This window comes from Calonectris borealis, chromosome 1, assembly GCF_964195595.1.
Source record: "Calonectris borealis chromosome 1, bCalBor7.hap1.2, whole genome shotgun sequence".
Lineage (NCBI taxonomy): Eukaryota > Metazoa > Chordata > Aves > Procellariiformes > Procellariidae > Calonectris > Calonectris borealis.
The window spans coordinates 160990032-161011696 of NC_134312.1; the positions used below are offsets into that span (position 1 = coordinate 160990032).

Consider the following 21665-nt stretch of genomic DNA (forward strand, 5'->3'; position numbering starts at 1 on the left):
GGTGGTCTCGGGCCTAAGTCACATGGGAAGGTTAAGTAAGCCCAACTGTTCCCAAATTTGATACTGAGTGCTAGACTTGCATTGCCCCGTACTGTGCAAGAGTAGCCAATAGGAACATTCGTGGTTATATTAACTTATGCTGTCCATTTCTGGTATTCATTTGCTTATAATTTTATACAATTGAACACTTAGTTTGAATTTTTTTCTGTCTTTGTTCTGTGGGATTACACTGTATTAATTTGAAACAAAACAGAACGTACAAGGCCTCCATGTGTGTCAGTGCAATGAGCAAGTTCCAGTTCCCTGCAGAACTACTACTCTGGACAAGAAAAAGGGAAAATGGAAACAGCAAATTCTATAGCCAAGAGATCACTTGTTCTCTCCTTAAACATTGAATACAGTGAATTAATGATGATTACTTATCAAGGTTCTATGCTTCTGAGTGCAATTTCCGCCTTTTTACAGGAATGGATAATAGAGAGTTGGCTCAAACAACATACTAATAGAAACAGCTCTTCATAATGTCAACAGCATAGATCAGGGCTAATATTCAGGCAGGTTTACTCTTTTTCTGCCTCTGGCAAATAATTTTGCTCTGTGTAGGCACATATGAGAAGCTGGTTTCTGGAAAAGAGAAGCCCATTGCTCTGTCGGGAGCTTCTGCTTTAGGTCAAGTGGTACAGCTCGGTGTTGAGCATCTCTAGTGGGTTTCTAGCTCTGATTGTTATACATGTTGGTTCTATATAATGGAATTGTTAACAAAACCAAAAATTTAAAGTTTTAATGAAAACAATGTTGCAATGCCCATACATAGGGTTGTGCATGTGATCTGCATACAACTCCTTCCCATATTCTGTGTGTGTTTGTAATACAAATATTGCAGCGTATTTTACTATTTACTTTGCAGGAATGTGTTCTGGTACATAGAGTGGGTGGTGAATAGGGGAGCCAAGTAGAGGGGGAAATGTTTTTATCTGGAGTCACAATTTTGTCTTAAAAACCAGTTGAATTTTGCTCTAGCTTTCGTATGAGTTTTGTATATAATAATTTTTTTCTTGCTTAATTAAATATGTATTATCAGCAGTGTAGATGGCTCTGTGTTTTCACCCATGAAATGCTATGAAATCAGCAGGCCCTGCTTAACCTGAAATGAATTGTTAAGTATTTTCATTTGTCTTTCACTTGCATACTTAGGATTAATCTTCTAAAGAAGATTTTCTAATTCATATCAGTGTCAATAAGTGTTTTTTTCTTGTGTACTAACATGCAAAAAATGTAGCTTTTAAAATGTGGCTATTTCTTATGTCCCTTGCAGGTTGCACAGAAAGTTTTAAAGAATGCTAAGCAGGCATGCCAGAGATTAGGTCAATATAGAATGCCTTTTGCGTGGGCAGCTAGGTAAGGACAGATCTTGTCAATCTGTATTTTTTCCTAACTTTTCTTTAACATTATTTTCTGCATCTCACTTCTTGTAAAACTTAATGTGCTATTTAAATTATTTCTTGTTTTACTTTCAATTAACCAAAGATTTCTGACAAACTTACACTTTAGCTCTGTAGTAGGGAAAAAAGTTATAAACATTCAATATATTATTATTCAAAAGCCAACTTTTTTCTATTGTCAATATTTTTTATTTTACTAAGAATGAAATGGTTCACACTTGATTTGTTAGACTCAGCTGTTTATGTTAAAACTCACCTGCAGTGACAAGAGTATTAAATGCTTAAATGAAGGATGGTGCAGTATGTTCTAATTTGTAGTAAAGAAATTTCCTGAAGTGAATTTCAACACTTTCATAAACTCAGCTGAAAGCAAGATTTTGACTTTCAGGACGCTGTTTAAAGATGCCTCAGGAACCTTGGACAAAAATGCAAGATTTTCTCCTCTCTTCAGACAAGACAGTAATAAACTTTCAAATGAAGACATGCTGAAATTATTAGCAGATTTCAGGAAGTAAGTCTGATTTCCCCACTTAAAAAAAACCAAACCCTAACAAACCAACCATACCCTAACACCCCACCCCACTCCCCCTCCCCCTCCCCAAGCCCCACCATTTTTTGTTATGGTCTTGAACTGGAGCATCTAATCTTCTGAGGTATGTATTTATATGTTTTTCACTTTTCAAGGCCTTCATACAAGCTATAGATCTTTCCCTTGCAGTGTTTGGGGGCTACAAGGAGGACTGAAGTATTACGCCTTGTTTAACATGCATCATATCCTGAAGTAGCTCTGTTTTAGGAGTTATGCTTGCACAATATACTCTTCTGGTTCTCAAAGGAAAACAAGTATGAGCATAAATCATACGTTCACTGACCTTGGACAGAGAATGTTAACTCTCAGGGAAAGGGATTCAAGCTAGTATCCAGTCCACCTTCCTTGGGAGTGCATGTGGCTCAGGATGCCTAAATAACAGAACATTGGTCATCCTTTTTTACAAAGTATTCCTAAAGACTGCATCAGTTTGTGTGCAAGGCAGAAGAATCTCCTACTGACAGATGACCCTATAAACTAGTTTTAATCCACTTTCTTATTAAATAGAGTATAAATATTTTGCTGCTTCACAAAGGCATTTCCACTTCTGTTAAGGTACAGTTAGCTGGAATTCTATTAATTTGAACAATTGCTAATCGCAAAAGGCTTGGGCTATACTTTCTTTATTTGATTCTTACTTATCAAATCTGATAAGGAGATCAGGTTTGTAATAGGTATTTTAATTCCATTTTAGCAAGCTGCTTAAAGTTTCATTAGTTTACATAGCGTTGAAATTGCTGTACTGATACTCCTTGCCATAAACAGTATTATTGAAACTGAAACTAATATAGTAAATTAGCCTGCCACATCACTTTACTTCATGAATTAAGGAAATGCTTTTGGTTATTTCAGCATCCTGTTTGAGGTGTACAGTATTTCACAGGAATTTTAATATGAAGGAGATTGTAATGTCTAAGGCTTAGCTATTGCAATTAGAATCCAGACTCCAGCCAGAAGAGGTTGTTTGCTTCACAGCATAGGATTGCATTTTGGGAAAATTTTGCATCCACTTCCCCTGCAATAATTTAAAGAAATCATGCTGCTGACTATCTTTACTAATAAAGGGTTCTGCACTGCTGTTTTAACATGGAAAATACTCCTACTTCAAATCATATTTCTGAATTAGCTACATGATAACATCTAAGAAATTTCACAGTAGGCTAGTTAATAGTAAATATTTTGCAGGGTCAGTTATTACTCTAGAAAAAGGAGGAGGTAGGAAAAAAATTACTGAGTAGAAGATGCATTTTGTTAACTTACTGATTTCTCTCCCCCTTTGCTCTTACCCCAAGTTTACCCCATTACCATAAATGCTTATCACTGGCCATTGAGATTTAAAAAGCTTACTGACAGGTCCCCTCTTTTCTGCAAATGATAGTGAGTTATTATATGGCAAACAAAACCTGTGTCTAATAAAGTTTTAAATTTTGATTTAAAGAAAGAAAAACATCATGCTTTTTCTTAACCTTTTCCACATTTGTGAATAAAGCCTTACTTTTTTTTTTTTGAGAATTTAAAGGAGAAGAAAACTGTGAATCTAGGCAAAAAGCAAGACCAGATCAGTCATCCACCCCCAAACCACCTTTCCTCTCATACTCGTGTTTCAGGATATTACTTTTGCCTTTGTTTCCTATTATCTCTTTTCTCTGGCATCTGATAATTTTTCATTTATCCTGACTTTGAGGTTTTTTTCCTTCCTATAGACCTGAAAAGATGGCCAAACTTCCTGTTATTTTAGGAAATCTGGATGTTACAATTGATAATGTGTCACCAGATTTTCCAAGTAAGTATTAATAAACACTGTTAAATGAACATTCAGGCTGTTTCTCTTCAGTTCTTTATTGTTTTTTTATGTGTTTTCAGATTATGTTAACTCATCATACATTCCCATGAAACAGTTTGAAAACAGTACCAAGGCACTAATAACGTTTGAAATAGAGGAATTTGTTCCCTGTATACCAAAACACACTCAGCCTTTCACCATCTACAACAATCATCTTTATGTTTATCCAAAGCACTTGAAATATGACAGTCAAAAGTCTTTTGCAAAGGTGAGTACAGGAAAACTGTACATTCTTCTTTCTCAGATTTGGTTAAGATTGTTTACATACTATATTTCTGTGATGATCCTTGCGATTAAGTGTTTGGGTTTTTGTTTTTAAATACTGCTTTAGGCTAGAAATATTGCAGTATGCATTGAGTTCAAGGATTCTGATGAAGAGGATTCTTTGCCTTTAAAGGTTAGTGTTTTGGGTTTTGTGACTGATAAAAGAAAATAGTGAACAGTTAGCTAAATAATACAGTAGTACTGGATTAATTTATCTAGTTTGGGATGGTAGCTTTCTGTCCTCCTTTTGCATTTGGCATAAGAGTAACTATTAGATGACTTGCTTGTTTTTGATATAAAAGATTACTAAAGAACCCTCAGAGCACTTCATTTCTTTATATCAACAAAAATTCCAAGAATAAACTTGTTGCAAACAAGGGTGGTTTATGCCTGTTCCACAGGAGGAATTCTTTAAGTTAAAACAATAAAGCTTTAGATCAACTGCAGAACCAAGCTCTGTGTTTGTTTATGAGCTACCACAGTGTATAAGAGGTGCCTGGAAGAAAAGTACTAGAAAAATGTATAGGAATCCTGAGGTGAAATCACAGTGTCAGTTCTACTGCACAGCAGGCAGACTACAGATCATGTAATCCCCTGTCTGTGCAAAGGAACCAAGTTAAACACAAGTTAAAATATTTCAAATTCTAGGTGGAACAGATTCTAAGCTGAGCGTGAAAAAGGATCACAGGGGTTTTTTGTTCTTTTTCCCTTTTTTTTTTCTATTATTAGTGTATCTATGGTAGGCCAGGTGGACCAGTATTTACTAGAAGTGCGTTTGCTGCTGTTCTGCATCACCATCAAAATCCAGAGTTTTATGATGAGGTAAGCTACCTTTCTGAGGTAACTTTTACTGGTTTAGGTATTATGTAAGTTTCAAAAATACAAGAAAAGATTTGAGGATTGCAAAGTGCTTGATAATTATTTCAGTTAAATCAGACCCCCCTTTTCACTGTCAGTAAATTTTTGTAAGTTTTGTGTGTGTGATTCTTCATCTTGCTTCGAATAACTTTTTAAGTGTGCAACCAGTAAGGCATGTCACGGCTCTAGCTGAAGACTTCTACAAAGGTTGTGATTCTTTGCCTTTCAGATTAAAATAGAATTGCCCACTCAGTTACATGAAAAGCACCATTTGTTGTTCACCTTCTATCACGTCAGCTGTGATAACTCAAGCAAAGGGAGTACAAAGAAGAAAGATGTTGTTGAAACACAAGGTTTGTACGCTAATGCTTTACTTTCAGTAACTACTGGGGAGATTTTATGAAGAATACTTAGCTGGTAACCCGTGATTTTTGTGATCCATATAATGCTTTCTAATTACATTATACTGACTGAAGGATTTCATTAAGTGTTTCTTTTAATTTTTCAAATGTTATTTTAGAATGTCTGTCGAATGTATGTTTTTTCAAACTCAGTGACAATTTATTTGCCTTTTCAATTCTTTCTAATCATTTCAAATCATTTGGCCCTTACAGTAACATTTTTTAGTTTATGAATTACATATCAGAAGTGTACAGTAAGACTTTTGTAAGGTTTATGTAAAGATTCATAACATATTTAAAATTACTTGCCTTCCATGTTCCGTAGTTGGGTATTCTTGGCTTCCTCTAATAAAAGATGGAAGAGTGGTGACCAATGAGCAACAGATCCCAGTGTCAGCAAATCTTCCATCAGGCTATCTTAGTTATCAAGAAATGGGGGTTGGAAAGGTATGTTATATAAAATTGCTCTAATCTTTCAAAAAAAGATGTGGAGAGAAGTTTTGGTTATAATTCCTCAGTCTCATAAGATTAAAGTAATTTTCTAGTAGATTTTTTTCTTTTATAGTTGAAATGGAGTGCTTTGCAAAAGTTAGACTTCTGACTTAGAGGAAACAAAGCAACCCAAACAGAAATGGCAGACAAAACTTATGACTAAATTCTGATTTATACAAGAATTTGAATCAACCTGTCCTAATATAGTTTTTTGTTTAAATTGTTAAGTACTTATTTCTGTTATTATTTAGCTGATGTACTTGGGAAATGTGCAAGTTTAATTTTTTGTAGTAATAATTAATTAGAAATTACAGTAATTTTTATATATATTAAACTCTTTTGAGTTTATGAAGATATGCAAATAATCTGAAGTCCTTTACTAAATTTTTTTTAGCATTTCATGCTGTCTCCTTTCAGTAAGTCTTTTATTCCTGAAAAAGTCTTATTCTCACATCTTGATTTTTGTGATCTTTATACTTCACTAGTAAAATTTCTGGTTGTATTCTTCAAAGCAGAAAGCTTGCAAAATTGTAGTAATAAAAATGATACCGAGGAGGATACAAAACGTAAAACGTGATAGGGGATTTGACTAAAAGAATGAAATGCAGAGACAAAATTGACTCATTTTGGAGGAAGAGACCTAAAATCAACAGCAAGAGGTGCTGCTCTCCTCCTACTGTACCAACTTTTCTTTTTTAAATTCTGCTGTAAGCTTTCCAATCGTTGTCTCCTTTACATGTTTCATCTTTGCACATTGTAGGTGTATTCTTTATGCCTTTGCTGTTCGTCTCTGCTTATGCCCATGGGTAGAAAGTTAGGATCAATATGACTAGTTGTAGATCTAGCAGTAATCTCTCCCTAACTGGTTGTCAGAGTAGACAGCTGAGCATTCCCATTCTCAGTTCTTCGGAAATGGGATGGGAAGGAAGCACTGGCTGCTACCTATCGGTGACCTATGATAAGTTTTAAACTGTGTGAGTATCTGTTGAAATTATTGTGTTACTTTTCTCAGAAAACTAGTAGATATTTTACTCTAGTCAGAAGTTTCTTTGCAGAATTGTAGGGGAAACATGAAATCTGTAACTTACAGAAAAGCAATTTTGTTAGCCAGTGAGGAAACTACTGTGGGACTTATAAAATACATTTTAAGCTTCATAAATGCTTTTGGTAATATTGCCTGCATAATTTTCCTTTTTTTATGACTTTATTCATTGCACACATTTCTTCAACCTGTTTTTAAAAAAAAAAAAGAAAAGTGTTGTTTGTGGAACTATAAACAAATTGTTTTAATTTAGTGTACCGCTACATTATTTTACTTTTCCTCTGCATGTGTGCGTGCAGCATTCTGGTCCTGAAATTAAATGGGTAGATGGAGGCAAACAACTGTTAAAAATATCCACTCATCTGGTGTCAACTGTGTATACACAGGTGAGTTATAAAACAAATTAAATTAGAGAAAGTTTTAGGAATAATGTATGTTTGTTATATGTATATACAATATTTGGGAAGATTCTTAAACTCAATATGCTGATCTCTTACTTTTTTGTCTCTTGGACACTCTGCATGGTATCTCTCTTTCACATCAGCTGTGAAAAACAGCAGATCTTAGATGGAAGCTATTCAAAATGTGAGCCTTTTGTCTAACTTTGTCATGCATTCCAATCTGAATTTTCCTGTTAGATGAGAGGTCATAGTTGTCTGAAGGCTATTTATTGGCATGACTACAAAGCAATGAGTCCTGTTATAGCTCCTCATAAAATGCATATTATGATAGGTTGGGATAACTAACATTAAGTATGCTATTTTCTGCATGTCATTTGATTTGAAGCAAATATAAGCGGTGTTTTCTATAACAGGTATTCAAAAATCACTGGAAATTTCTTATGTGGATTAAAAAAAAAAAATCAATGTTACACACAGACTAAATTAGTCTTCGGAGTAGTGCACTTCAATTATTTTTGAAAATTGAATCTATGGACACATATATGGATTTCTACATCTGAATATTTTTAACGTGTTCTGGTTTGGATTATGGATAGTAATGTTAGATTTTGTTTAATTTGTTGTTCTTTTTGTCTTTGACAGGACCAGCACTTGCATAATTTTTTTCAGTACTGTCAGAAAACAGAGTCTGGAGCTCGTGCACTAGGAACTGATCTTGTAAAATATCTTAAGGTATAAAATGGCAGTGAATAACAGATTATATTATTTATTTATACTTTTGCAAGACCTAGGAGATTCAGACATTTTCTAGGTCTCATTAGTGGAATATGCAGTATAAAAAGAACAAAAAGATACTTCGTGTCCTAGATTAAATTTACAATTGCAATCTGAGAAGAAACCACGAGGAAATAATGAGACAGTATTGGTCAGCCTTATGAGTGATAATTTCGAAACGCTAATGGCTTAATTTGTCAAAATAATCAAGTTGAACTGTACATGAGAATGGTAAGGAATGATGACTCTTGATTTTCTAAAATTTTGCTTAGGAGGTCATCATTGTCGTGTCTACAGTTCTCTTTCAGGATTAGATCAATAGAGTGCATGGTTTCCACAGCAATTTTGTCTTAACCAGTAGGCCAGATTTTTGATATGAAGCCCAAAATTCAGTCACCTTAAAATCTATGTAGGGTATCACAAGTAACTCCTGATTTTCTTAGGCACAACAGAGTTTATTATTGTAATTGAATACCATCAATTAACAAAACTAGACTCCCTACTCAGGACATTTAAGTAATAACTACTGAATGTGGCATGCTTCTGAATGGGACTTGCTTTGTGACCTTGGTTATGTCAAAACCATGGCTCTGAGTCATCTTCCTTGCTCCAAGACTCCTGTGATCAACTTTGGTACAAAACAGGACACAGTACATTAACAGTAGGAAGATGGAATAAGTCTATTTGGAAATAGGGGTTTTTATTATTACCATTTTTTATTTGACACACCTGTTTCTCAGTCTTTTCTTTGTCCTTATCATTCTGAAATTTTGCAATTCCAAAACATGCTGGCAAAGCATATGACAATAGTACAACCCCTTAGAAGGGATTCTGGCCATGGTAGCTTCACATTAAAAGGGTAAGGCAAAGAACAAATAGTCTTGTAGCTGAACTTCATCATCCTCCGTGGTAACTTAGAATGAGTCACTGGAGATGCCTCTCACGTGGGTTTCTGCTACTGACATTCTTGTTTTGATATAAGATGTCATTTCTCTGTGTTTCTCACTTAAAGTATCTGTTTCGAGTTCCTTGATAATTTTAGATTTGGAGCCATCATTATTTCCACTGCTTTCTGCTGCAGTAATTGTACCAAATAGTCCCCAGTTAGATGGCATTAGCACTAAGCCTGGTAGTGTTTTGGCTTTAAAAGTCAGCGCTCTGCAGTATCAAGAGGCCCTACTGGAGTTAGAGACAGCTTGTGTGCAGAATCCTTCCCTGATACCACACTGGCAAATCCTCTGTCATCGTGGTGCTTTTCAAAATATAGTGTCTTTCTAAGTATGTATATGTGGTTTGTGCCCTGAAGAAATCTCTCCAATAGAGACAGAAGAGGATAAGAACCACTGCTTCAGAGTGTTTCATCTTGCCTTGAGGCCATGGGGATTATTCCATCTTTCCCCAAGTAATCCTTCTGGGAGATTGTGGTGCTGCTGTCTGAGATTTCTTTCTGAAGAAGGGAACCTCTTTACCTCTCACTTCCTACTGTTTGTAATTTTTTGCAAGAGATTTAAAGTTATTGGTATTCAATTTCCCCCCGTGTTCTATCAAAATACAAACAAAGGAATCATCCGGGTTTTTAGAAGTCCTAGTCGTAAAAGGCATTTTTTTCATTGGTGCAGCTTTGCCTTCTTGTCCTCTGGTTGTGGTTTTGAGATTACTTGGGACACTGAACCTTCATCATTGGACTTAACCTCTCTTTTTTTTTCTCTCCGTATAATAAAGATGGTATGTTCTAAATATCTGTCATCATGAATTAGAGGTCTTAGAGTCTGACCTGTGGCTCATTGAAGCTCTTGTCAGTATCATTTCCATCACTTTTTTTCCAAGAGGTGTAGCCTTCCTGCTACTTGCGGTGCCAGAGAAAATGGCAGATGTTTTCTGTTATCAAGAAGAAGGGAAGGATTGTTGCCCATACTGGACCTCAGGGAACTGAATGTCTTCATTGATAAATTCAGGTGAAAAAACAGAATTTGCTCTTTCTGGTGCTGTAATATAAAGCAGTTGGTCTGGGAAACAGACGGTACATGAAAAGAACCATTATTACTAAAATCTCGGTATACACGACAAGTCTGAATCACTACTATTAAAAAATCAATTTGCACACCATCGAGAGCCTCTTTACCAGGGTCCTGGCAGCGGTGACTGTTCATGTTATGAGGAATGGAACGACCCTGTACTTTGTGGGCAGTTGGTTGATTCTTACCTCAGGAGCTGAAGTTGTAAACAACCCTCAGTCAGTTTCTGACCTGTTTGATTTGTCGGGATTCACAGTTCTTTGAGAAATCTCAGTGTTTTTTAAGTTTACCAGAGCTCTACTTGAATCTGATATAATCAAAATCTCTTCCAGGGACTAGCATGGCAATTTCAGATTTATCTTGCCACCCGCTGACCATCAGAAATGACAGTTGGCTGGAATCAAAGGCTTGATTCTCTTGATATTCACAAGTGTTGTTAGTCTGGTAGAACAAAGTGACCATCAGATATTAAAGTATCATTTTAGGGAAAGCTCAAAAGAACACTTCCTCAGATCACTCTGAAATCACATCATTTACTTCAGTTGTATATGATCACATATGCTGTAATATATTTGGGTAGTTGATTCCTTTGCTTAAACAATTTATTTATGTTTATATTAATTCAACATTAGCAAAATCTTTAGGTTCAGTGACAAGACTATGTCTTTCCAAAATCCACTGGGACAGAATAATGCAACTGCAGAGCCTCTTTATAACTCTTGCTTGTCATCAAACACCAGAACACTCTCCTCACACAGTATGAACATGTTCCACACCACTAGATTAACACATCATATTGACTTTATTGTCTCGCTTCATGGTAACAGAAAATGAATGCTATCTTCTGTGTCGACTACAAATTATGGCTATTCTCAATTCTATTGGGCTGAACTCCTGTCTAGCTAGGCCTCACAGGGACCCAAATACTTTTTACTTCTCCTGTGTATTGAGAGCTTGCCTTCTGTGTGTCAGCCTGTGCCAGACTTGGCCAGTCTGAGTGCTAAATATTCTTTAAACATCAACGTTTCAGTTCGCTGGTGATAGTTTCCTGCATATGTCTATGCTATAATGGCAATGACACATTTAAATACTTAGGATTTACTTCTGTCCACGAAGTCAGTGTGCTACTGGCAGAGTAGCTTGGGTTACCAAACCTGTCAAGTGTTTCCCATTCTCTCTTCTTTCTGCTCTTGCCCTTCCTAACAGGATTTTGTGTAAGCACCATCTGACACTTCTAATTAAAGGTTTTCTGAGACTCACCTGTCTCAAGATGTTTGTACGCTCTCCTTCATGTTTCATGAGCCCAAACATCACTTGGCATCTTACAAGTTGAGGTATCTGCTTGTAGTTACCTCCATTGCTGCCTGAGAGATCAAAGGGCACAGCTACTTCTGGCAGTCTAAGTGTAATTAAATAATCAAAGGCATCAGAAGTTAGGTTACTTCAGAGCCCTACTTAAAACAGCACCTTTACCAAAAAATGTTTGCATCCTGGACAAAAGTGTGAGCTGAAGTTCCATTTGCATATTTACCTAATGCTCTGATATTCAAGGCTTATAGAAAAGATGCTGTAGCGTATGACTGCTGTTTCCAAGAAAAACCACAGATCACACAGGAGGGAAGACTGTTTTGAGTCCTGAATAGTGTGAATGTGCATACAGGCAAACATTCAAAGACAAGACAGCTACTTAACACTGAATGGAAATGTTTGAAATGTGTTGTCTGTATGCATGTTCAGCAAACGTACTCTTTTTTTTTGTCAAACTCCCTTTAACTCCAGGGAATTTTGTGGCATAAAACAATGTAGGATAAAATGCCATACACTGCCTTTTATGTCAGGGTAGTTATCTCTATAATATCTTTTGCATGTAATGGAATGCAAAGGCATGTCATAAAGAAGTTGAGTGGTTAGTAATTCGCTGTCTCCAATTTCCAGCATTAGGTAGTTAGGGATTTTAGTTCATTTTGGTTTTTAACATACTAGTTTATTGTTTTGCAGTAACTAGTATAACTAGTATTGCACTTACCACAGGTAAGTAATCTGTATGTTTTTGTGGAACTTCTGTTTGCTAAATATCTGCATTGGTGGATGAAATAGCAAAGTATACCAGAGTGTCAGCTTTCTGTGGTGTACACAGGTAGTCTTTTCATTGAAATGTTACCTAGTATGCAATGGAAAAGTACAAATAACTACTTCTAAAATGACTTTAAATAAAACGGAATTTTTATCCCTAATTTACCTTAATGTAGAAAATATTTACCAAATATTTATGTTGAAATCTATTCTCAATTGCTTTCTGTGCAGTACTTCAGGTAGTTAACACCAAATGGTGCAAACAGTGTGTATTTTTGGAAAAAGACTTGCAGTAAATCTTATTGTTTCAGAACTTGTGATTTAAATGCCATTGTTTCAAGGGAGTGACAGTATTACTGCTTTCTTTTAGAGCCTTCATGCTATGGAAGGCCATGTGATGATAGCTTTCCTGCCAACTGTTCTAAACCAGTTGTTTAGAGTTCTCACTAGAGCAACTCAAGAGGAAGTTGCAGTCAATGTGACGAGGTAAAGGATTTTAAGTGTTTCATAGAGTTTAAGTGATGACTGGGTTATTACACAAATCTGTAACCGAGTAGCATTTTTGCTATTGCAATCATAGCTTTCTTTGTAGGCTTACTTGGTTTCTGACTTCTGTTTAGGGTTATTATCCATATTGTTGCTCAGTGTCATGAAGAAGGCTTGGATAGCTACCTGAGATCTTATGTCAAGGTAGGTAAAAATAAATTAAATGTTTCCTTTTTTTATTTCTCTAAAAAGAGTATATTTAAATTTAGTTGCATCTGTTTAATTTCAATTGTTTCATATTATGTCATAGTTTCATATTATATTCTGGTTTTCCTTCCCAAGTATGCTTATAAAGCTGAACCCTATGTTGCTTCTGAATATAAGACAGTACATGAAGAATTGACAAAGTCCATGACAACAATTTTAAAGCCATCTGCTGACTTTCTTACAAGCAACAAGCTACTTAAGGTATATATTGAACTATACTTTTTACTGTATGTTCTTATCTGGTCATAACTGAAGAATAGGAACTAATTGTATTGAAATAGTTGTTGAATGCGTGTGGCAATTTTACAAAATGTTTTCTTTTCTCTGCAGTATTCATGGTTTTTCTTTGAAGTTCTGATAAAATCAATGGCTCAGCATTTGATAGAAAACTCTAAAGTGAAGGTATGTCAACTTTTGCAAAAAAAAAAGTTATCCTAAAGAGAATTTGTATAGTCTCTTCTTTCTCCAATCAATCAAAACATATTTTAATTGCATATTTTAGAATGCAAATATACACACAAAGGGTTTGCTGTGCATGTAGTGCAGTGCATCCTTTTGCATTCTTGCTCATTTTAACTGATCAGCTGTTTGGGAATTCCTCAAAATTTTCTAGCAAAAAGAAAAAACTTACAACTTTTTCTACCACTAATCAATAGAAATACTGTTAATTCAAACCAAAGTAAGAAAAATATTCAGAGGGACTTTTTTCTGTTCTTCACTTTTTTTTCCATTTCATATCTGTTCAGATAATTCAGGATCTTTAAACTTAAATTTCCATTATTGTTTTGATGTTCCTTGAGGAACGCGTTTGTGCTTCTGTTCACTCTGTGAATGGAATATTTCTTATTTCACCCCACTATTTTGAGCTTATTACAATCAGTTAAATTAATTGCATTAATTTAATTAATCAAGTCAACTGAAATGAAAATATAATCTTATAAAGCAGAAAACACTGCTTCTTATTTAAAGCTGAAATTTTCTAGAGACTTCTGGAATTGAATTAAAATTTTATAAATTTAAAATGATATTGCAAAAAACTGAAAGAATTTTTGTTGGTTTCAGTACTTACTTGACAGTACTGGCAGTACTTTTTATTTTACAGTATTTACCTCTGTAAGAAGAATACAGTTTTTCTAATTACAGAATGTGGTGCATCTGGGCAAGGTTTTCAAAACATAGTGTATGTGAAACTTGTATAGCTTGAGGAAGTTTTCTGTTGGATTTGGTAGGTGATACTCTGAAAAACATCAACATGCTGGTTTTGCTTGGCTAAACAACATTTATGTAATTTTTTCTCATTTTAACAAACCTACAGAAGTCCTCACAAGTTTGGAAACAGCATATTGGTTTAAAAAAATCTTCAAAGAAACCACTAACTTGCTGTCATGCAAACCCATTTCCTTAATTTAATTATAACTTCTTTACAATAGGGATTACATTTTTAAATTGAGATCAGATGGTGGATAAAATAAGTACAGTAGAATATAATCTTTTTTAAAGCAGGAATCTGTGTAAACAAACAAAAACCAAATGCAATTTACATTTCAGAATGACTCCGCCAGTGTCCATGTTTTTAGTGGATCTCCCATATGATCTGCACCTCTTGTGTGGGTGATATACTACCATTGATGAGCATTGATGTTCCTACTAGTTCTTGGTTTTGTTCTTTTTAAAATTTTTTTTATTATTATTTCTTTCTTCCACAAGTGCTATACTGACTCATTTGCTCAAAGCTAATGTGTCTTTATTGACCCACGTAATCCTAATAATAAATTGTATTTGGAGAGCACCAGCACGTACATCTGAGGAACAAATTCAATTTAAGAAGACTTTCATTTTAAAGAAAACAAAGTTGTTAAAGGAACAGTGTGTCAGTTTCAGATACCTGAGACTGATTTGATTATCTGGTGTTATGGAAATACGGTGTGAATTGGGGTAGGCATAACCATTACTATTACTCAGAAAGACCTCCATCTCTTTGATGTTTAAGTCACCTAAGTAACTATAAGAGAAGGCACTGATTATTTTCTTTTTTTAGTAGTAACAAGCAGTAGCTGAGACCTAATGGCCTCAGGTTTGCTGTACTTGAAAGACTGAGCAGTTCATTTTGTGTTTTACTATATGCTATAAATTACATACTGTACAAACTGTGGTCTTCTGAGATCAATTCCCAAGGGTTGTTATAAGTAAGCTTAGGATTTTCATTAAAATGCAGCAAAAGATGTAGGCAGGAGACAATTCAGTGTGTGTTTATATTTCTGAAGATTGTTCTAGGGATTATGACCTTTCTTTAAGTGATATTTTACATCAACTTGTTGCATCAAATTTCCTCTATTTTATGGGGTTATATGATCATACAAATTCTGAAAAAGTCTTGTTCATTTTAAGTGAACTTTCTGCCCTACAAAATTCTTCAGGTAGGCTAAAAATTTATATAATTTCATTTTAATGAATGTTTGCTCTACCTCTTAACAACATAATTGTAAACACGCATTTTGTAGAAGGTGGGCTGAGAAAATACTGAGCATGGAAAGAGCGTGACTCTTTTCAAAGAAAGTACTAATTGCTAGTTGCGTTTTATTTATGATTCCAAGTTGCCAGAAAAAAGTAGATAAACCACAAAAATGTGATCTAAATACTGATGGCACTTTTAACTCTATAAAAGACCCCATTTTATTTCAGAAAATAAGGATGCACAGTGAGGTTTTTTATAGATTTAGTATATTCTGTAGCCATAAATCTTTCTAAGATGATAACAGTTCATGCAGAGGTTTTCTTAGGCAGCATTGAAATACCAAAATGATAGGACTTACAGGTATAGAAGCATGCCATTCTTCTTGAAGAGGAAAAACACCCAAACCAAACAAAAAACCACACCCCCAAAACCCTAAGCTTGGTACTGGAAGCTACCTGTCTCGTTTCTATTGATGTCCCACTCAATGGAGTGTTCTGCATGCTAGGTATACTTGTTGTATAGGAATGCCATTCATTTCAGGTTAATATTTTGTTTGTTTTTAATAGTATCTTCAAAAGCAACCCTCAAATATGAACTATTCAATCATACAAAGGAAACATTAGTTTAACACGCACGCCTTTAGATTCTAGTACTTTGCTGTGTATCACCTTGAACTGCTGTTCTTTCTCATTCTTCCCCTGCAATAACATGAAGTAAGGTTCATAGCTTATAAACTACTGGAGTGACTTTTTATGACAAATTTTTGTTGTCTCCACATTTCATGTTAAAAAAGACATTTCCACTTTTAGAACTAACCTGTCGTGGTTTAACCCCAGCCAGCAAAAATGAACGCCACGCAGCCGCTCGATCACCCCCCCCCGGTGGGATGGGGGAGAGAATCGGGAGGGCACAAGTAGGAAAGCTCCCGGGTTGAGATAAAAACAGTTTAATAATTGAAATAAAACTAAGTAGAACAGTAATAATAACAATGAGAACAATAACAATAACAGAATACACAAAGCAGGCAATGCACAACACGACCGCTCACCGAACCGCCGACCGCGTCTCACGAACGGGGGGGCGAGCCCCACCCACCCCGGTTTTTATACTGAGCATGATGTCACATGGTATAGAACACCCCATTGGCCAGCTGGGTCCACCACCCCGGCTGTGCTCCCCCCTCCCGGTGCAAGCATCACCCAGCAACAGCCAAAGCATCAATGGGCCATCAACGCTCCTTTCACACCGAACCCAAAACACAGCACACCCCCCCAAGCTACTGGGAAGAAAGTTAACCCTGTCCCAGCTGGAACCAGGACAAACCTCATTGTCATCTTCCCTGTGATATGAAAGATAAAGGAGCAGAACTCACCTTTTGTTTGCATGTATCCTCGTTTCCTGAACATCGCTTCTTGATTTACAAGCCCCTTAAGTATCAAATAAACTATTTTATTTTCTGTCTTACTGAGTAAAGTAATAAATGGAACACGCATTCAGATATTTCCTACTTATGAGATCTGATAAAAAGATGCATTTCTGGGTGCAGCGAAGTTATTTCTATAGCAAGAATTTTGTAGTGTTTTTAAAAATATTTAATTACTGTCCAACGAAGGCTGTGAGTTACAAGAATATCGTAGGACACTGACTGGCATACTTACCAACAGAATTTTTAACTGTTATTTCATTAATGAGTACTGTTGACATTTATACAGGCATCTTTTTCAACCTTAATATCTATTTTTTAAAATATTTTTTTTAAAAAAGAACTAGAGACTTTGGAATACAGTTCAAACACAAAGGGAGCAAATTGCGTAATCATCGATTTATGCAGGGCCTTGACAATGACTTGTTCTGCCTAGGAATGTTGCATTCAATATAGTTCAAAAAAATATTTAAATTACAAAGTATTCAGAGCACTTGGATGTTTTTATTTCAGTTTTCAGAAAGAAAAGACATGATGACTGTACAGTTGAAACAGTTTTTGTCAACGTCAATTTCTTCAGCCTCACACCACCTGTCATTAAGTCTCTTCAGACAAAAGATAGAATCTTTATTAAAGATTGTAAAATGTAGAGAAATAAAAGAGGCTCTGCAGTGCCAAAAAGCTGAAGAGAACTTACTGACCAATACTGGCTAGAATGTACAAAATCATTGAAGATAATATAGATGGTGAGTGGAAAGGAGGAAATTGTGGACGTAGAGGAAATCTTTTAAGCTAATTGGCAACCTGCCTAAAAGCAAGGGAAAATAGTTCTGATTGTGGAAACTTAAAAACACGGAGAGTAAAATTCTGAAGCCTGGAAGAGCGGAGATTTAAAGTCGCTGATGAGCAAGAGAAGGAAATATGGATAAGAACTTCCACAATGGCAAAAGACAAAGGAATTATTAAAAAGATAGTTACAGAACAGCAAAAACTGGTTTGTTTTTTTTTCAAGACAGAAAAGAGAGTCTGATAATGGCGTTACTATATGTGAACCAGCTGGTGTCTGCTTTGGAAAGGAAGATAGATAAAATTAAAGGATTCCCTTTTATTCTTAGCTTCTGTTGTCAAGTTTATTGTAGTACAGAAAAATATTAATTACACTTACAAATTTTTATACATGTGTTTTTGTCATCAAAGATTGCCTTGCCTGAATTTTCACAATAGATGTTAGTGCATGTTGTAATATTTTCTTTTAATCAAATGCTCTTTTTTCCCCTCTCAGTCTACAAAGTTCAGGAAAATCTTGAATTTAAAGAAAATGTTACTTTAAATGACAAATGAGGAAATTTGAAAAATTTTTTTCATCTCCTCTCTCTCTGTCAGGTTATCTATATCCTATCTGATAAAGTAAATTTTCTGATATATTTTAGTGTTATAAACCATATTAAATATCGTATCTGAATTTGTTTCTAGCTGTTGCGAAACCAGAGATTTTCCGCTTCTTTTCATCATGCGGTTGAAACAGTTGTTAATATGCTAATGCCACACATCACCCAGAAGTACAGAGACAATCCAGAGGCTTCAAAAAATGCAAACCATAGCCTTGCTGCCTTTATAAAAGTAGGTACACAAGCAACTCGGGCTCTGTGGTTACTTTTTCAATAATACTGCTTCTTCATGGATTTTAAAGAATCTTAAAGCCAACCCATATAAAACTGAATATACATAATGTTTTTAAAATATAATTCTATGTCCAAGTTAAAATACATTGAAGTATAATTTGCATCTTCTATAATCAAGAAGACATCCATTCAAAGTTTGAATTTTTTTAAATGAATTTATATTTTATCCAAAATGTATTTTGATTTTTCTTTTTTTTTCTTTCTTTAAAAATATCATCTAGCTTACCTTCTAATACTACAAAAGCTTCTTACATTGAGTAGTGTTTTATCTGCATGCATTTTATGTAGACAGTCTTTCAGTATCTTTCCTTTTTCAGCCGATAAGATCCAGTAGGAAGAAAAAAGGATGGGAAATAAAATGGTAGATAAAGCTGCTAGTGGCATGTCACTTTCACTTCTGTCAAGATAGAGGAATTCTCTTCAAACTCTTTTTATTTGCAATTTGTTTACATTCCGCAATCTAAGGGAAAATTTGGTATTCATATATGTATACATGTATTTAGTTTGCTTGTTTTATTGGTTTTTCTATTCAAACTGAAATATCAATAATGTGTTTTGAAAATAAACTTATTAAATACAGAAATATAATTACTGAGCACTGAGACATTACTAAATCAATTCTATGTTGGTTTTGCTTGTTCTCCCCAGAGATGTTTTACTTTTATGGATAGAGGCTTTGTTTTCAAGCAAATCAATAACTACATCAGCTGCTTTGCCCCAGGAGATCCGAAGGTACTCTGTTTGTAAACAGACTATTTTTAGGAGTTGCCTCTTCTTGATACATGTGGATAGAGTCTTGCATTAAGTCTTCCGACTTCTTCCCGGTTACATTAGAAGTCCCTCCACTGTGCCTAGAGCATTTTTTTTCCATCAAATCACTTTTTCATATTTTGATTTCCATCTTCAAGTGCAACTTTACCACCCTAAAGCATGTGTATTGCGAAAGTGGTGGGGGTGGGGGTGCAACACTAAACAGAAATTTTAAGCATGAAGTTGGAAGAGTTGATATCTGTTAAGCTTCTGTACATTTACTGTAATGGTGAAAGCATGTACCAGATGTCCAAAGAATTTCTTCTGTGGGTCCAAACTTTTCTTACATCAAGACATAATATATTATCAAACTTAAATAACTTTGGACAATAAATAAAACTATATCCAGTTGTCAAGTATGAATTATGCTGGAATTATTTTATACAGACATATGGAACTTTGACAGATCTATATCCCTCATACTACAAAACTGAGAGAAATCACCCTTTTGTGTTAGAAAGCTGTTTTTAATGTGTTATTCAAATCACTGCATCGGTTGTTTAATTTATACTTTAAAATTATTTTTGCAGACTCTTTTTGAATTCAAATTTGAATTTCTCCGAGTAGTCTGTAATCATGAGCACTACATACCTTTGAATCTACCAATGCCATTTGGAAAAGGCAGAGTTCAGAGATACCAAGGTAAATTCTTCCAAAGAAGTGTATAGTATATTTCTTAGATGTCACCTTTTTATTATTAGGCGTGTAGACTGTGTAACTTCAGGTCTATGAGATGTTGGAAACCTTGAAACTGTTAAATGGAAGCCTAAAGTTGTAATCTTTCATTTAAACTTAAAGGAATAGTTTAGGTAGCAGAGTAATCTATCCAAAGTATCTAGTCATTGAAAGATATGGTAAACTACATCCTTGACTCAGCCTCTCTTTCCTGCTATGATTATTAAGCTTGCTTTTTTTTCATGAGTTAGCTTTTAATTCACTAGCTATGGAAGCCTGCAACACTCCTGTAGGTAGGTGTGCAGTGTGAGGCTTGGTGTACTTTTTACTTTTTTTCACATACCCATTCAGGTTAAAAGGGACTTCAGTAGGTCTGTAGTCCAACCTCCTACTCAAGTCACCTCAGGCCTTCCCTTCTCCAGATGGAACAAGCTCAGTTCCCTCAACTTCTCCTCATAGGGCATGTGCTCCACTCCTCTAACTACCTTGGTGGTCCTTCGCTGAACTCATTCAAGTTAAGATCCTTCTTGTACAAGAAGGCCCAAATACTACACATGGTATTACAGATATGTTTAACAAATGCCAAGTAAAGGGTCAACACTTCCCTTGATATACTGGCTATGATCCTGTTGATACAGCCTAGTATGCTGTTAGCCTTCATAGTTGCCAGGATGCCACGCTAACTCCTGTTGAAGCTACTGTCCACCTGGACCTCTAGGTGTTTTTCAGCAGAGCTGCTTCCAAGCTAGTCATTCCGCAGCTGGGTACTGTTGCAGGAAGTTCGTCCATTCCAGGTGCAGAATTTTGCATTTGTCCTTGTGGAATTTAATTGATGTTTCTGTTGACCCATTCCTGTAGAATCTAGATTCTTCCGAAATGCAGCCCTGCCCTTGAGCGTATGGTCTGTACCCTATCCACAAACTTGATGAGGGTGGACTCCTCTTTCAGGTCATTGATGAAGTAGTATTAAGTAGGATAGACCCTGGGAAACTCCTTTTGTAGCTGGTCTCCAAGTAGAGTACAAACCATTAACCACGAACCTTTGAGCCCAATGATCCACCTAGTTCTTTTGCACATTTAGGTGTCTGTTCACCTAGACTGTAATGTCCCAGTTTAGATACAATGACCATGTGGACATCTGCTATTCTCCCCTTAACCACAGATCTAGTGAGCTCATTGTAGAAGACAAGTTAGTCAAGCACGTTTTACCCTGGGTAAATCTATCCCGGCCATTCCTGGTCATACTCTTCTCCTTCACTTGCCAAAAAATGGCTTCCAAGAGGACTTGCTCCATGACTTTTCCAAGGCCCAAAGTGAGGCCTGTAGTTCCCTGAATTATTCTTGCCCTTTTTTGAAGATATGTGCAATGTCTGCCTTCCGTCATCGCAAGGTCCCAATTGTGGGAGACCCCTGATCACCATGGCTTAACAAAGGTGATAGTGAGTGGTGTTCCAATGATATCAGCTAACTCTCTCAGCATCTCATCTGGTGCTGTGGATTTGCATGACTGGAGGTCTTTCAGGAGATCCCTGACCTGATCCTCATCCACTGCTGATAATTCTCTTTCTAGACTCTTAAGGCCTGGGAACCATGGCGGTGAAGGATAAGGTAACAAAGATATGGAGTACTTCAGCCTTACCCAAGTCCACTGTCTAAATCACAGTCCCCATTCA

General features: G+C 35.7%; 1 protein-coding gene across 11 annotated transcripts in view; it reads left to right on the forward strand.

The window, feature by feature from the left end:
• Positions 1 to 21665, forward strand: part of DOCK9 (dedicator of cytokinesis 9) — a 137604-nt gene that overhangs the window by 71669 nt on the left and 44270 nt on the right. For all 11 annotated transcript variants that reach the window (XM_075138090.1, XM_075138062.1, XM_075138072.1 and 8 more), the window contains 17 exons: positions 1316 to 1398; positions 1831 to 1953; positions 3735 to 3814; positions 3895 to 4082; positions 4206 to 4271; positions 4868 to 4960; positions 5226 to 5349; positions 5723 to 5844; positions 7231 to 7317; positions 7975 to 8064; positions 12565 to 12680; positions 12815 to 12884; positions 13023 to 13148; positions 13278 to 13349; positions 18299 to 18445; positions 19156 to 19239; positions 19848 to 19959. In XM_075138090.1, coding sequence (XP_074994191.1) covers positions 1316 to 1398; positions 1831 to 1953; positions 3735 to 3814; positions 3895 to 4082; positions 4206 to 4271; positions 4868 to 4960; positions 5226 to 5349; positions 5723 to 5844; positions 7231 to 7317; positions 7975 to 8064; positions 12565 to 12680; positions 12815 to 12884; positions 13023 to 13148; positions 13278 to 13349; positions 18299 to 18445; positions 19156 to 19239; positions 19848 to 19959 — 1783 coding nt within the window. The remainder of the gene's footprint in view (positions 1 to 1315; positions 1399 to 1830; positions 1954 to 3734; positions 3815 to 3894; positions 4083 to 4205; positions 4272 to 4867; positions 4961 to 5225; positions 5350 to 5722; positions 5845 to 7230; positions 7318 to 7974; positions 8065 to 12564; positions 12681 to 12814; positions 12885 to 13022; positions 13149 to 13277; positions 13350 to 18298; positions 18446 to 19155; positions 19240 to 19847; positions 19960 to 21665) is intronic.